This window comes from Papaver somniferum, chromosome 6, assembly GCF_003573695.1.
Source record: "Papaver somniferum cultivar HN1 chromosome 6, ASM357369v1, whole genome shotgun sequence".
NCBI classification, from domain to species: domain Eukaryota; kingdom Viridiplantae; phylum Streptophyta; class Magnoliopsida; order Ranunculales; family Papaveraceae; genus Papaver; species Papaver somniferum.
In genome coordinates this window covers 90,123,159-90,140,489 of record NC_039363.1, presented here as the reverse complement: position 1 = coordinate 90,140,489, position 17,331 = coordinate 90,123,159, and the positions used below count along the sequence as shown (strand labels likewise).

Below are 17,331 nucleotides of genomic sequence, written 5' to 3'. Positions count from 1 at the left end.
TGGCTCTTCAAACTAATGATTCTGGAATATAAAAGCCTTCTGTATAGGGGGCCTTCATGTGATGCTTTCACTATGCTGAGCTGGTGATAGTCACTTCCAATGAAAATACCTCAAAACCGTGTCAATCTGTTTTTTCGTACTTCGAACCCTAAACCGAAAGGCAAAATCCATTGGAGGATGATGTATTTTTCCGGCCACACTAAATCATCGTTATGGGGCTGGGCGAAGTCTGGCGTACACCAAATCAAAAATACATCGTCACGGGGCGGGGCGAAATCCCGCGCATGCAAAGTTAAGAAAAAGAAAAAAATGCCTATTACATAGCACGGGCACAAATCTAGTTAATAGTTTGTGAACAATTGAAAAACTACTAGGGATCTTTCTTTCTTTCTGTTTTAGTTTATGCTGTTTCGAAAACTAGAAATTAATTCTACTCAAGGTTTTTGAAGAAATGCTTCCGTATCTTTATCATCCCATGAAGATGCTTCGTATATGTTTTGAAATGCTTCTTTCATACAAGAAACGAGCAGTTCTGAATCAATGAACTCTTTTTCTGCCGTGACCACCAGTCTTAACTTGTCCATGTAGCTCATAATGTAGATCCCCAAACTCTGCAATTGTACCAATATTTATGCAGCAGTAACGTTAGAAGCATGCAATAATGAGGCTTCATTCATAATCAAATGTGACATGCTGAAAAACAGAAGATTTGTCAAGCTTTCAAAGCGAGTTCTAATATGTACATACCCGAGGTGTACCCATGACAGCAAAGTAGAATCCTTTAACTGGATGCCCTGCCATTGCTGTCTTCTCTCTTGGACCGACCAAATTCGAAATCCCTAAGCTCGTCTTTTTCGAGTTCTTATAAATGAAACTAGAAATTCCCTACGTACACATGAAAAAGATGAAGTTCTTCCCTTTCGAATATTCATTGTCAGTTACACATTACCAACAAGATAAAACAGTTGACCTCAATTTTTCTATAATGGGCCAATTGCATATGATCTGGAATAGGCTTTAAGGCATCACAAAAGCCCAAGTAAAACCAAACTACCAGAGTTGAGAAATATGTACCTCAGCTCCTTTGATTTTCCCCATCCAGTGAAGGAGACCACCAGTGAGAAACACTGCCAAAGAGTGCTTCTTCCTTCTCATCGTCTTCTTCGCTTTCAGAACAAAATCCATGGGATTCATTTTCTCGACATTTCCGCTTGTCGGTACTCGCAACGGGAAACAGCTGATTCGATGCCCATATGTATTTGTTTTTGCCATTTCCTCCACACTTTGGTACCCAGCCAACATTCGCGTATTCACTACCACAAATGCTCGTACACGTTTCGCATCCTTCGATTCTTGACCCATTTTTCGCATGTAAAGTCGTATGCCGTAGAATATTATTCCGACCACTATATCATTCACAGTCTGTCCACCCAAAAATCAATCATTGATCATTATATTATAAAATTAGTGATACTAAAACTCTTAATTTACGACAACTTGGGATAATATAATAAGCTTCATTCTTCAGATCGGATCGAAAAATGTAGGGTCGTGTTAAAGTCGTGGGAGGATTGTTTTCTAGTGTGGGTACTCTGGATATGTCGGGTCATGTTAGACAGACATTATTGGTGTTCATACATAAAAGAGAGGCTGCTGCATCATACAAGGACATGGTGAGCAGTGGTAAAGCAAGAGTTCAAAGCATAAAGGAGGTTTAAAAAATTGATAAATCTATTGTGGTTTGGATGAAATTATTACTTTTCCCTCTTTCGGAAAAAAAAAAATTACTATCATTTTTTTCAATTTACCTTTATCTAACTCGGAATATTATTAGCAAACAAAACACCAGTTTAAAAGCAACATAACCAAGAAAATCGAAAAGCACATACATCAACACTAGTTTCAAAGGCTGAACCTAAATTATAAAGATTTGAGTAGATAGCTACCGGAATCAAAAAATATTTCTTTCATCCCAAAATAAGTGATATTTTCGCTTTTTTCAATTCTGCTATATTTATCCTTTCTATTATTTTGGAGTCGATTTTTGATAAAATGAAATTTTTTACTGTCCAAGTGTAATATTACTTTTGTACCCGAAAAAGTAATAGTTTCACAAAAGAATTCATTATACTTATGACAGTAAAAAAAACAATCATTTTCACCATTCAAATATTATACTTGGAAAACATTTTGTGCCGGCCAAGTCCAACATTGAGACCTTATTTATCTCAAAAAGAACAAACAAAAATGATTGGAATTAGACAAAAATCATCAAGTTGGCAAATTAGACAAGAAGAAGGAAAAGTAATTTTACTTACCCCATTAACCTTAGACTTGACAAGTGAAATGTCTTGAAGAGACAAAGAAATCGACGAGATACTAATCGGCTCCGACTCCAATCCCGGCTTCCCCGACCGGATCACCGTCTTATCATCTTCTCCCAACATTGACTGCAAAACACTATCTCCAAAATCCAAAACAGTATTCCAACACACCGACACAAATTTCAATCCCTGAGAACAATTTCTCTTATTCTTCTTCAACAATTTAGTCGAAGTCGGAAAAGTAATCGGAAGTGAAGGATCATCAACTCTTTGTAAACAAGACAACAATATGCCCATAAGCGAATATCCATCACCAAGAACATGATGCAACTTGAATATCAACGTCGACACGGCGTTGCTCGTCGGATACTTGATCAGGTGCACTTGCCACAACGGTTTTCCTTCCGGGAACCCTTCTTTATGTATCGTGAACGCGTAATCTTCTAAGTGTTTATCGTAATCTTTCGGTGTTAAACCTTTGGGGAATTCCGCCACTTTGATGTGATCTTCGTCTAGATGAACCATATCTACGTTTAGTTTCCGCCATCGCTGCGTGCCGTCGTCGTTTCGCAGGACGATCGAAGTGAATCTTGGATTGAGAATTGGTAATAGTGTTTGTAAATGTTGTGAGATTTTTGAGTCAATGATTTCGGATTCGAATTCGAGAAAAGCGAGGATACTGTAACAGAGGATTGATGTGTTGAAACATTGTGAAGATGGGCTCATCGGTTGTTCAAGGAATTTTTCTTCTTCATCATCGTCTTTTTCTCCATTAATGGCTACTTGTAATTCTTCAAGATTTGTTGCCATTTTAATTGTTGGGTTTTTCTTGATTCTATTTTTTCCTTTTGGAGGTATTTGCTAGGACGGGTTAGTGCTTTTGACTAATATAATTATGAATGAAAATTTATAAAAATAAATGCACCTAATGAAGTTTTGGACAAAACTTAAAGTGAAAGTATTAAGTATCATTATTATGGGCACTAACTCTTTTTTTTTTTTTTTTTTTTTTTTTTTTTTGATTTTTTCTATTTCCCATCCCCATTTTTCTATTTCCTATCCCTTCACAGCTTTTATAATAAATCTACTTTTAAATTCTAATTTTTCCTATTTCCTATCCAAGAAAGTCAAATGAACTTTGACTATGACTACTGCTACTTTTATTTGCCTTCTTCTTCACTAATTTCCCATTTTCAATTAAACTCAACCTTAGAAAACACTTGGGTTAGATTTCTTTTTAATTATCATAGTAGGCGTTCCTTAATCCTTTATCATTTGATTCGTCGATGAACTACCATTATTAAAGATCCTATTATTGTGAATCTTGAGGAAAATATCAAAACCCTAACTGGATTAATAATCGGAGAAGATTATGTTAATCCTATTGGAAATCCTTTCTGTGAACAAGGTTTAGAGGTTAATAAGTAACTTAGTTAATAACCCATATTCAATCAAATTTTTTTTTTAAATCTCTGAAGAACTGGTAGGTGAATTACGAACGACCATTATTGGTATTGGTCGTCCAATTATGGAGGACTACAAGTAACTATAGTAGTGTGATTTTAAATGGACAGCCTAGTTTCAGTTAATCACAGTACTTGTGCGGAGAAAAAAAAAGCTAAGAATGAAAAGACTCAGGAGCTAATTAGTGGCAACAACTGAGGCAATTCTGATAACAATTTGGCAATTTAAAAATATAGACAAATTGAATTTTATATTGTCTTTCTTTTGCTACTGTAGTGTTTGGTTTTTGTAATTTATATTGTGATTTATGTTGAAATTGATGATTCAAATCGCAAACCTGGTAGTAGGTGAAGACAAGCATGTTTATGTTAAAAAAAACCCAACTAGTTGCACTAGTTTCTGCAATTCTCAATGTTCAATTCTCCAATGATGATTAATGGAGTATATTATTTTTTTTTAAAAAATGAAAAAATGATGATAAATAAATATAGATTAAGCCTCGGTTACTATGGTGGAGAGACAGCTACCTTACCTATACCAGAATCATAAATTATGCAATTTACCCTTTTCATTAGCACCTTCACTAATAATGACTACTGCACCATGCAATATTTCAAGAGAAAATGGGTCTCGATTAAATTGGAGATGCAGCAGATCAAGGCATTTACATATCCTGCTTGGTATTCACTGAGAGGAAATTGCACACTAAACTCTCTTTTCTACATTCACTGATCTAGGAGGCATTTTAACAGAAAACTAGAAACAAGAGAATAAGATCAAAGGTGTCGGTGGATTACGGAGAGGGGTGGTCGGTGGTGGAGAATGGAGACGGAGAAGAAAGAGTTTTTCTTGGTTTAGTTTTTGGATGATTTTATTGTTGGGTGTAAATAAAAAGTCAAGAGTTGGGATTTAGGATATATGAAAGTTTATATGGGTGGCATTTAGGATAATTGGTGATAGCATTTTATGTGGATGGGAAATAGTAAAAATGGGGATAGGAAATAGAGAAAAAAAAAATTTTTTTAGGGGTCATAGGAAAAAGTAGGAAGATTCATTTGTACTAACTGACTTTCAATATTTTTTAGCAAGGATATCTCAAAAATTATGCCATTCACTTGTGTACATCATTTTAATAAATATTTTTACGAGCTAAATATTCCTAATCGATACGCATCTCGAAACAAATTATCTGTACGTGATGTACGAAAATCACCATTCTGAAAGATAAACATTACCAATCTTGAATCAGTAATTGGAATTAAGTTCAAATAATCAATTCAGAAAGAACATTTTACTAGTTGGAACGATGATTAAAACGACAAACTCACAAATATTTTTCAGTATAACTGTTCGTACTTGTCCAGACTTGAATCCACTTAGTGATTTAGACTTTCAGTTGGTGTAGAAAGACTTGTTGCAGAAAGACGAAGTGCAACAAATGGTATGACTTGACCATGTTAGCAAAAGAACAAAACTAGGTCGTTCAACAAAACAAATCAACAAACAAGCATCATAAAAGCATATTGCGTGAATAAATTGAGTTTAGGCTTAGGGTTAGTGATTTGTGCTAATAAGAAAAGTCTTAATTAAATGCTGTAATTAATGTAAGGTACACGTTAAAGAAGTGTCCATACCTGTGACTGAGACCACACTGATGCTGACTGGTATGCTCTTAATGTAGGTGAACAATACCACTTATCATACAGCCGTCAAGATTTTTGTGATGAACGGCTGGTATCAAAAGATGGTATGGCACTTTGTGGTTGGTAATTTGGTACCGTGGAATATTTATGTGGATTGTGGATATACTTTTAGATTAGACCAGCATCCATTTCAATGTCATCCCAACATCAAGAGACCATGGTGTGTGTTCATATATTCATTTATTACCCCGACAAGGTTATCATAGTCATAGTGTATATTGCTATGACAATCTACCGGACGGGCAATTTTGTGAGAACCATTTGGAGGTGCGTTTGTCAACAATGATCTCACGTTTGTCTTAGAATAGTTCTGCTTGGACCGCTCTTTGAACTATCTAAAAGAGGAATGAATAATTTTATTTCTCTGGGTGAAACAGTAGCCTTAAGAGCAAGCAAATTGAGTGGTTTATTTGGTGTACTAAGAGCGAGCACTATTGAGTGGTGCTTTCGTGTTTTTTTTTTTCTTTTTTTCTTTTTTTTTTTTTTTGCTTTGATTAGATTATGGCCAAAAATAATCACTATGACGAATAATTTCTCTAGATTGTAGATTAGAAAGGACCTGCTACAGCCAGGATAATAGGGGTTGATCCAGATTTGGGACAAGACATATTACAATCTTAATGGTGGAGATGGAAATGATTCTAATATTGGAATTGGTAATGGGATGAAGATAGGAATGATTAAAGATCTGGATTGATTGTCTTAAATCTGGATTATGGTAGTTGTCTCGGTTTTAAAGTTTTTCGATTAGAACTGAGGTTTGACTAGTGGGAGCTAGAGAAGTGTGGCGCCCTCTAACCAAGATTTGGTTTGCGGAAACTCGTAAAGTACTCCAGGTGAACGTTGGGTATCTGTTTTACGAAAACTAAATATCCATCTTCAGTTTTTTACTCCGTAATATTTATTTTCCTATAATTTCTATTTTTCCCTGCTTTTGTTCATAAATGAATCAATACGTCAGATTAAAAAATATATATCTACTTTTTTCCTCGAAAAAAATATGTGAGATTAAAAAATAACTTGACGGAAACTCAATCCCCGTACCATTATGTGAACGGAAATTCGATTTATATTAACATAAATCCAAACGCCATACAACCTATTTTTTTCCTTCTCTTAACTTGGTTACGAATCCAATTATTTCCAAGAAATGGTTGGTCTTGGTCAATGGTCATGTTATTGCTCCAAAGGCAGATCCAATGGAAGTGAGAAAACATTTTTATTTGAGGGTCCATGTGAATAGACAACCTCATTTTCTCACAGTAGAAAGGTCAATGTTGAGCCTATCGTCTTCAACAAAGAAGATTGTCCTAGTTTATGCCGACGCTCTCGTCCAAGTTAAAGAGAGAGGTAAGTCTCAGTTTGGGACGATCATCTCCGTCTCAGACAATAACGCATATATTCCTCCCATTGAATGGAGCGTCTCAATGCTTATTATAAGCCTGTATATAATTCATTTTTCATCAACCAATAAACCACACGACTTCTATAAATCAAATTTTTTTCTATCAAACTTATTCAATCAATATGTTCTTTGTTTAAAGTCGTTTCAATCAAATTCATTTCTCTTTATGGAATCTAATTTGGAAAATGAGGAAGGACAAACAGTAGCGTTGTTATATCTCGAACGACAACAACAACAGTAAATTCTCCGGGTGGATTACATGGATGAAGATTCAGACGAAGAGGTAAATTGACGACTGCAATGATGCAATTATACACGGCCAAGTACCATGAGTTCTAGAACCGAGTGAGGTATTAACAAGAATATATCAGTTGAGATTTTGAGAGGAAAGACATCAATAAACGATGCGTGATTATCTTATCAGCGGATGTTTTTCCTCCAATGAAGATTTTCAACGATGTTTTTGTATGCCGTAGCACTTGGCTATTAGGCTTATCAGAGAGCTTTGTTGGGTAGATCCTAAATTCAATTATCGGTTTGATATACAAAATATACAGGGACATATTTCTGAACAAAAGGTCACAACATCTCTAAGAATATTAGGTTATGGTATGCCAGTGGATACCTGTAATTAGTACATTCGTATGGCAAAAAACAACAATATGAAAAGACGAGGGTACCCAAATATACCTCAATCTAAAACTTTTCCACCTATAGGTCCTTTCTCCGAAAGTGATTGTCTATGGACTGAGTCGAGACAATACAAAAAATCGGTTCACACTTCGTGTGATCGTCTATGGTTACGAGATCGAGACAATACAACAACAAAGTATTGTTTACTTGATAAAAGGTTCGGACTTAACCAAACACAATAAGATTACTATCAAGTAAATATGAATTAACTTTTGTGTAATTTACTTTAAATTATAATAACAACAATTATAATTGCGGAAAATAAAAGTAAATAACACAGCAATATTTTGTTAGCGAGGAAACCGCAAATGCATAAAAACCCCAGGACCTTGTCCAGAATCGAATACTCTCGGGATTAAGCCGCTATACAAAATCAAACCAACTTCGTATAGTTGAGACCAAGCAACTAAACCTATAGTTCACCTAGTTCCGTTTGTATTCCCACGCCTCCGACCTGTAATAAGTCACGTACTTGGAAAAATTCCTTTGGTTCGTGTTCCAAACAGTAAAGGAACAACAAATATGTTTGGTATCAACTCTTTTCAACCAAGTGATGTGAGTTCGACAAAAGGCTCTTCTGTTTATCTCAATAAACTCCTTTGTCAGGTTCTTAGATCTATCTTATCAACAACTACCAAAGTAATTGTTAAGATTTTGCAATCAATACTTTTAATCACAAAGAATTGTATTAATGCCGATCTACACAACTAATCAACCCAATCTACCACTAGGATAAACCAATTATAGTTGGATCCTTTTTAGCCGAAACAAGTATTGTGCACACCAAAGATTATGAACTCAAATCAGAAATCTTCAAAGTCTTCTTTGTCTTCAAATCTTCTTAGATATTCAATAAATACCTGCACACTATCAACTTGAATCTCTTGTGATCAATCACGCACAAAACGGAGTTTGTTAACAATGGATTATCACAAGACGTCTTTAGATCTACAAACAGTCTAAAGATCCGCGTCCAAACTTGATCTAGTTTGAGCGAATCTTATATCAGAAGAAAAGATTCTCAAGCATAAAAAACTAGGTGCAATCAAAGTTCAACGGCCGTTAGTCAATCAAATCAATCGAAAACAAAAGATAAACCGCAATTATCTAGTTTCCCACCAACACTACTAATAGAGCTTCTCAATCCCAAAGAAGTCTTTAAACCGAGCGGCCGTAAGAGATTTCTCCTAATTAGGTTACTTTCCTCTTCGAATAGGCGGATCCACTAGTAAAAACACAACTGAGGTAGTTTTGATGGCTCTGAGGATTAGTTTGCTCGAAATGCAAACTTTGATATTTATAGACAAGGAAGTTTGGACACTAAGGAATTTCCAAAACCGAAAATATTCTCAAGATATGCAATATATTCCAAATTCGGTTTCCATAATTCCTGGAAATGCTTTGTCCAAACATTGACCGAAAATCTCTTGGAAAATCTCCAACTAGTAAATGCACATTACTAATTTTTATTTTTCAAAATAAAATTAAACACCTTAATTAAAAGATTCTCAACTTATTTTTCGATCCGGGATTTTCCTATAGCTATTAAGGAATATCTTTGAACAATTATAGATAAGCGTTAATGCACATGTTCAAAGTATGTCGACATATTTACTTTGTAAGTCCTCTTTCATAATTACAATCTTGAAGCCGATTTGCCACATTTCCAAACAAGTTTAGAATTGGTTCATATGACTTTCGAGAACTACGTGATTGATCAAGAACACTCAATCACCAAACATGGGTTTCACGGTTCTACCAAAACAAGTTTCGGTTCTACCTCCATGTGGGTACTGGATTTAGTCACACTAGCTTTCCAAAAATCCGGTTGACTAGGTACTAGGATCGGTTCCCACATATATATGGTATCTAACTTGTCCTTGTTGCACATGTCCATATGATCCGTTCCCCCATCTACTAAAAACTTGATGCACCTCATACAAGGATCGATTCACCTCTTGTGATCGGTTGCACCTCTTATTAGGATCGGTTCCCCTTTGCCTAGAGTTAGTCATACCAATAACACTAAATTGATCATACCATCTCAGGTGATTACTTAAGATCGGTTTTACTAAAATAAGTCATACCAATACAAAAATCGGGCCTTTGTGAATAGTTTTACCAAGAACATAAACAAGTCATGAGCGGTTATACTAATCACACATATTGGTAGTTCAAAAGATATGCAATGAATAACAAAACCAATAATGCCTAGTGATTTCCCTTTCGATTCACAAAACAAGTTCATGAATCTACTTCCTTTAAAAAAACGTAAAACATTGTTTCCTAGGATGAAATCTTCACCTTATATCCTGTAGATGGGGCAAAACGATTTGCTGTTTTTTACGGAATTGAGGAGTCGACCGTGCGGAGGAGACTCCTTGAACCGAGCAAATTGCTCAACCTCACACTGATACACTGCAAAAGGGAGTGCTTTGAATTTGAGAGATCAATCTATAGGACTCCGGCCCAAACCAAGACAATGGCCGTTCCAGAGTCAATTCAGTAGGAGGGAAGCTGAGAAATGTGTGAGATCAATGTTGATCAAAGATTATTGGTGTGTTGTGTATTTTGCGTGAAAGTAGTTTCCGAATTATTGAATTTACTCAGTTGAGAGTAATTGCTAAGACGATGAATAGACGAAAGACTGTCTATCGTAAGAACGTTGTCTTGTTGGCAAGAATTGTTCTATAATTTAATCATCGGTTCAGAGAAATATTTATGCTGCAAAAGTGGTAGACACCATGATCCCAATAAGTGTGACAGTTGTTGAAGTCGAAGAGTGGGAAAGTGGGAAATCGTGTAAAAACCAGTTTCTCATCGTGCGGAGACTTGGTTGATTGTCCACCCACTACTTCGTCAAATCCTTCAACCGCTTACACGAATTAGTCACATACTCATCGTGGATGAACACACGTGTCGTAGGCCTCTAGACCAAAACCCTAGTTAATATCCCCCATGTGACACGATTGATGTCTCGTGGTTTGTAGAGTCTGCAAGGCAGACGTGTATTTAATTAGTCATTTGTTGACTTGATGAGACAATGAGTCTTTGTGTTGCTGAATCGAACATGATTTGCAAATGTTCTAGGACTCATGAATTGAACATGTCTGTTGAGACAGAGGTATAATCCTCGAGTACATATTGATAGTTGAGGTGAGCAAGTATCGCTCATTCGACGAATTGTTGAATATTGATAGTTGAACCAATATTCCTTAGTTTGAGCAAATATTTCTCATCTGATCAAATGTTTCTCGTTTGATGAATTATTAGTAACAGAACCAAATAGAACATTAATTAAAATACTGGCAACTGGACGAATATAATTAATTAAAATGTTGATCATGAGATCAACGCAAAATTATTAGTATTTAAATCTGCTCAGAATTATGTTTTGCAGAGCTTTGAATTCAAAACCCTAATTTTGATCAATTGATGATCAATTAATGATTTATTGATAATCAACCATGGAGTGAAGGAGGGACCTGCTACATGGGATGAAGGATCGGACAGGAAGTGCCCAGATGATCGAGTGAGCAAAAATATACCAAAGTCTCTTGAAGAACATTGGGTTAAAGGATGATTAAATGTTGGTTTAATCATTTATTAAATTAATGCTCCTCTGAACCTTAGGTAATAAAATCTAATTAATTGTGAAGAGATGAAGGACCAACCAAGGGGTCATAAAACCGTCCCTTGGTGACCGTGGGATCAATTGCTGGTCGCTCGAGCAAGTCTCAAGTTAAATGAAAAGAGTTTGGACCCAATGACCAATTGATGGCAAATTAGGTCAAAATTGTGAATAAGTGTGGGACCGGCTTCTTGCAAGCCTTAGGGCCGGCCATGGTCGGTCATGGAGGCATCCCATGTCACCATGGTGTCCGTGTCTCAGTCCTGAGGGTTTAGGTATTTTCTGACGAGCGTTTTGAGCAACATTTAGAGAAAATACGAAAAAACCAGGGTTTTGCTGAACCTGGGAAACTTCATAAGACGAAGGAAATAATAATAAAATAAAGGATCATGGAGTGTGGTACCGACTATGGACAAGTCATGGCCGGCCGGCCAATAAGCCTGGTCCGTGACACTTTCCCTAATTTTATATTATTTTTCATGATTTTATGAAAATACCATGAAATCAAGGAGTTTGTTGAAACTAAGGAGTTTTCCTTGAAATGAAGGAGTTTCCATGAGATGAGGGAAACAATAAAATTAATAATGATAAAATAAGGGGCATGTGGGACCGGCCATGGCTAGGTCATGGTCGGTTGGCTAGTGGCCCGGTCCCTGAGTCTTCTCTAATTTTATATTATTTTCATGATTTGAAGGAAATATCATGAAATTAAGGGATTTCCATGAGACGATGAAAATAATTAATAAAATAAGGAATTACAAGGTGTGGGACCGGTCACGGATAGGGAATGGCCGGTCGGCTAGCGATCACGGTCCCGCGACACCTTTCCTAATTTTATGTAATTTTTGTATAATTTCCTTAATGTGAAGGAAATACCATGAGACGAAGGAGTTTCATCAATTGAAGGGATTTTCATGGGATCAAGGAAAATAATAAAATATGATAAAATAAAGGGAGAGGCGTGGGACCAACCATGGCGGCATGACCGGCCGGTCGGTGGGCATTCAGGTGTTCATTAGTGCATGTTGTCTAAGAATTCAACTGATGAATCTTGCGACTAGAAATAATTAATTGATGGATCTATACTAGTAGGCATGCTGTCTAGGAGCATTATAATTATTAGGAAATCGAGGTATGAGCTAGCTGAAGCAGAACGCTCGATTTGAATGTTTATTCTGTAAATTCAGGGAACATTGCGACGTCCTGAAGACGTAGTGCTCTATACTAGTGAATAATATATCTAGGAGCCGTCCAATTATTTCGATTCTTTATAAAAGTGATTACTCAAATTGCTCAGTTAATGAAATATGTCGTGGTCTCAGCTGAGAGACTGCATACTCATGCTATGAGAAGTAATATACTCGATCATAGGTTCTTAGAGATGTTCTGAGAAGTAGTATGCTCGATCAGAGATCACTGTGGCATGAGCTTTCACGCTTTAATGAGAGATAACCCTCAATATTCATCTGATTGATGGATCTGGGATGTGCAAGGTTATGATTTTACCCTTTGTTAAAATCCACCATCAACATTAAGTCCCCTGCTTAATAAGGGACATTCATGTTCCTCAGTCAGCACATAATGGTGATTTTTATTTACAGACGAAATAAGTAATTGAACTTAAGATAGAATGTTACCGGATTTTCGCTGTATGAACGAACCATGATTTGAACAAAGACTCCAGTAGCATGATCACTTACGAGAAAGAATTGGTGTAGCACCGCTGATTTGGTGATGGAACCTTGATCGGTTTAGGATTCACGGGCCCGGGCCCAAGAAAAAAAATCCTTGTGACATTAGGTTTGGAAATAAAATTTGATATAAAAGGGATGAGACACTCTTTTTTTTTTATTTCTCCTCCACGACGGACCACCACCTTCACCTCTTCATCTCCTTCACGTATGATCAGGGGAAGAGAGCAGGAGAAAAATTTCCGCCGGAGTTTATTGTCGCGGCCACCGTCTGGCCAACTTCCGGCCGTCACCGACCAGGTACGCATCAAAAAAAAATATTTTTATTTTTTTTCAAAAGCATGATGTTTTTCATGAGTTGTTCATCATAAAAATCATATGTTTATATACATAATTTTGGACGTGATTTTTATGTAAAAACCCTTGTTTTAGGAACGTATGTTCGTTCGATCGTTAGTTTAAGAAACTAGCAATAATCCCTGATTTAGAAGAGATTTTATTTTAAATAGACCTGTGCCTAATGATAAAATTTTGTTTATGATCATTTCATGAAAACCAAAATTTATCTTAAAGGTGTCAGTTTTCACAAAATTAGCATAAACCGTCGTTTCGAAGACAGACGATCGTACGAAGGGAAAAAAATTGTTAATGGAGCCGTGACATACCCCATGAAAAATATATGACATTTTTTATTGACGTGAGTTTGCTCACGTTAAAGAAAAAAAATTAAAAAATTTTACGTGAATAATTCACGTTTTTATTGTTTCGTAAAATCGAAATATGGGTTTTGAGCAACCCTTGAAGTTAGAAAATTTAGTTTTGATGAAATATTGCTTTGGTGTGAGTTTAATAACTCATTTTTGGTTGTTAACACGATGAAAATTATGTTCATGATTTTATGAAAAACCAGGTTTCAATTTTCAAATAATAAGGTTTTGTTCGTTCCTACAGGTTTTAAGGAACGAGCAAATTTTGGGGTGCTAACTCTTATATCACAATCACTGTGCTAGTGGAATTGTAAAGAGGTAAGAGTTAATAATTACCATTTTGTAGATGCTAACATGAGCATTTCCATTGTCTTATTGCACAATTCCATCGTTTGTTGAGTTTTGCATCCTGTATTGATGATGTACTGAAATGGAGTATTGTGTGGATGAAACAGCTGTTTTGCAAGGATGTCTGAATTCCAAGATGATGGTATCTCTAGTAATGATGCATGTATGGACGAGACTTCCATTGGTGAAAAAGAGGAAACTCCTGGAATCAAAAATATTCCGAACACGGATGACACATTCTTCGCATTTCAGCACAGACGTGAAACACGTCTTAGGACTCCATAATTCCATCTTCTAATAAATCCTAGGGGTGTACTCAGATGAAATTAGTGACTCCTCGTGCAACCATCCGAATCTGCCTCCAGAAAGGACATTTTTCTGGTTCAATCATAGAATTCAAGCTTTCTCGGCGTCCCTTGGAAAAATTCTCTGGATGGGCGAGGCATATGCTGGGTTTTCCTCGTGTTCGAGCAATGCTGGATCGTGCACAAGTAAGAAGAGTTATTCAAGCGTATGGAGACTTGTTTATATATCATGATGTGCGAGGCATAGTATCTCTTCTTGGTCGCTGGTGCATTCCAACCCATACTTTTAGCATATGGGAAGAATTCACTATCACTTTAGAGAATGTAGTTGCTCTGTTGCACCTCCCAGTCACTGGCAATTTTCCTGGAAAGCTTTCCACCGAGGAGGAGACAGAAGTTTCTAACACCTTGATAGCTCAAATGGAAGAAAGTAATAAATTGTCCAGCAAGTATTGTTATGCTCACTGGTTAACACACTGGTGGCCTCGAGATGGAACTCCTGATAGACCTACTGATGGTATGTTGTCTATCGCTGCTCTCCTATGTTTATGGTTGTCCAGAGATGTGTTTGAAGACACAGGGAATTTGTTGAAGTCTTTCGTGATTCCCTTTGCTATTAAAATGGCTCAAGGTGAGCAACTCCCGATAGGTAGTTTATTCCTGGGTACTTTGTACTCCAACTTAGAATCCTTGGTTATATACTCTAGCATCTATAACAGCTTCATGAAAATCGAATGTTATGCTAATACGATGTTTCTCCAAGATTTATTTTGGGAGCGATTTAAGAATTATTCGCCCATTCCTCGTAATGTCTTACAGGGACCGAGTACTGATGCTCGCCATGTTTTCTATCATAAAGACAATTCCAGGATTATGCGCTGGCATAGGAAGCAACCCCGAGTGAAGCCACGTCTTGTTGATGTGTTAGACGATGAGTCTGAGTTCAACTTCCGTCCATGGGTGTCGATTCCTCCTTTTGTTTCTCAGTTGAAAACTTTCAATACTGGAGAAAGTATTTCCCTGAAGTCCAGTGCACATCGAAGTGATGGTGAGAGATCTTTTATGTTGAGTTGCACTCCTGGTTACTTAGTATCGGCAATATATGGAGAAGTTTCAGTGGAAGAATATAGCATTGATAGAGCATCCCATCATATGGGTATGAACCAGTGTGTTCCAACTTTTCGGAAGAAAAATCCTTCAGTCGAACAGCTCATGTTCCATTTAGACCGCACCCTTGTGGAAGGAAGCAATTACTGGTTTCCTTGTTCTGAGCGAGTCATGCACATAACTCCTGGTTATATAGACTTTTGGAACCAACAACTTGACCGTTTGAACGATTTTGTGATGATTGTTCATCCCTTAATGAAGAAACCTCCTTCTCTTGAAATGAGATCCACTCGACCAAGATTGAGATCCCTCTCTGGTGACGATAAACGAAAGACATCTCCAGGGTGTTCACCGGTATGTGTTTCTCTTGTGTTATTCAAAATACATGATAATTTTATTTGACTATTTTATCAATTCTGTCGCAGAATGGTCGTATCATGATACCTCGAATTGATGTAGACTTCTCAGAGATGGAACAAGTCATTCATGGCGGAGAAGGCAGGAGCAAAAATTATAGGATGTTGCCTAACACCATAAAGTCCTCGGTCATTTGTTTTGTGAGTTGTCAACATCTCTTTTGCCATGACTTCTTCTTATCCGTGTAATTAGGATCATAAAACAATATTTGTTATCCCATTGCAGACTTTTGCTCCATCAAGTATTGACGGTCTTCGATTCTCTACCGCTGAACAAGTCGTTTCTGAATCGAGTGTTGAAGAAGAAGTTGAAGTAAGTATTCATTCACATTTCCTATTATAAATGTTTCGTGAACAAAGTATTAATCGCTGTAACATGTTCAGGAGGATGTCATCATGGGAGCGGAAAGTGTTGCTCATCATGACGAAGAGAATTCCCAGAGCTCATAACCGAATGGAGATGATGACGTTCCCATTGATGACACCAGCAACTCCACTTCGTTGAGTGCTTCAGAGACCACCCAAGTAATCCTTCTTCATAGAATGATAATTTTTCTGATTTATGGATGAATGTATCATAATCCACGTGAATAGATTAAAATACGTCACCAGAAAATTCAAAACTCCGCTTTTTAGAAAAAACGATGTAGAATCTTCGTCCGATGTCGGATTTTCGCGGTCTATCCATGTATTTTGATGCGCAGGAAATTTCCAAGCTTTAGAAAAGAAGCTTTTTGACTTTCAAGCATGTTTAGGTCCCTAAATAGGCAGTACAGTAAACTTCCAGGAGACTTCCAAAAACTTCTCAGCTGGTATGTGGTACGATGTTTTGATCACATCTCACTGCTCGTTTACCCAATTGTTATGAAATCTGGATATGTTGTAAAGAACATACATACGAAGAGAATGGTATATGACTCAACCTAAGATTCCTTATAAATTTCTCCCAGTTCGTCGTCTTGTACAGGTCAGAGTAAAATCCCTTCAAATGAGCTTGTTGCAAAACATGTTTTTATGACTTTCACGCTATTTGTTCATGTATTGAATGCATAAGGATGAACTTTGATGATGTTGGACTGCTTGTATTCTGTAGTTTATGATTCCATTTGGTTTCCATGTCTAGATTGCTCTAAACTCATGTAATCTTCGTATCAGGTGCCAAATACCGAAGTTGAGGATACTGAAACCAACAATGGTAACTCGAGCAGCCCTGGAGTTATTGATGAAGAGACAACCATCTCTGAACTTCAATACCATGAGAGGGTTGTCACTGATGCTATTGAAACTTCAATTGTTGCCACTTCAGTGATAGAAGAAATCGAGCCACGAGTAGAGGAGACTGGAGGAACTGTTGCCATGACCGTAGAAGTTGCTCTAGTAATTGAGAATCGCATAGTGGTGCATGAATATCTGAATGCAGGAGTTTCTTTTGATCCTCCATTTTATGCGTCACTCCCATATCATGAACTAGTTGGTGGATTTCGCGTTCCCATTGGCTATGCAGGCTTGTACGAGAAGATATGGAGGAAGTTTGGTC

At 36.8% G+C, this 17,331-nt stretch overlaps 1 protein-coding gene across 1 annotated transcript; it reads right to left on the bottom strand.

The window, feature by feature from the left end:
• Nucleotides 1-244: 244 nt before the first annotated feature.
• On the bottom strand, nt 245-3,273 carry LOC113288356 (O-acyltransferase WSD1-like). The gene is made up of 4 exons (XM_026537373.1): nt 2,319-3,273; nt 1,075-1,422; nt 748-885; nt 245-611 (listed from the first exon to the last, which is right to left on the bottom strand). The coding sequence occupies exons 1-4, from the start codon at nt 3,132-3,134 to the stop codon at nt 435-437; spliced, it is 1,479 nt and encodes a 492-aa protein (XP_026393158.1). The 5' UTR covers nt 3,135-3,273; the 3' UTR covers nt 245-434.
• Nucleotides 3,274-17,331: the final 14,058 nt, after the last annotated feature.

Bases quoted from the DNA above. Each gene is read 5' to 3' on its own strand.
- LOC113288356 (XM_026537373.1), bottom strand. From the start codon at position 3,134: ATGGCAACAAATCTTGAAGAATTACAAGTAGCCATTAATGGAGAAAAA. The intron at 886-1,074 runs GTACATATTTCT...ATGTGTACGTAG, and splicing joins GGAAAATCAAAGGAGCTGAG to GGAATTTCTAGTTTCATTTA. The intron at 612-747 runs GTATGTACATAT...GTACAATTGCAG, and splicing joins CTGTCATGGGTACACCTCGG to AGTTTGGGGATCTACATTAT.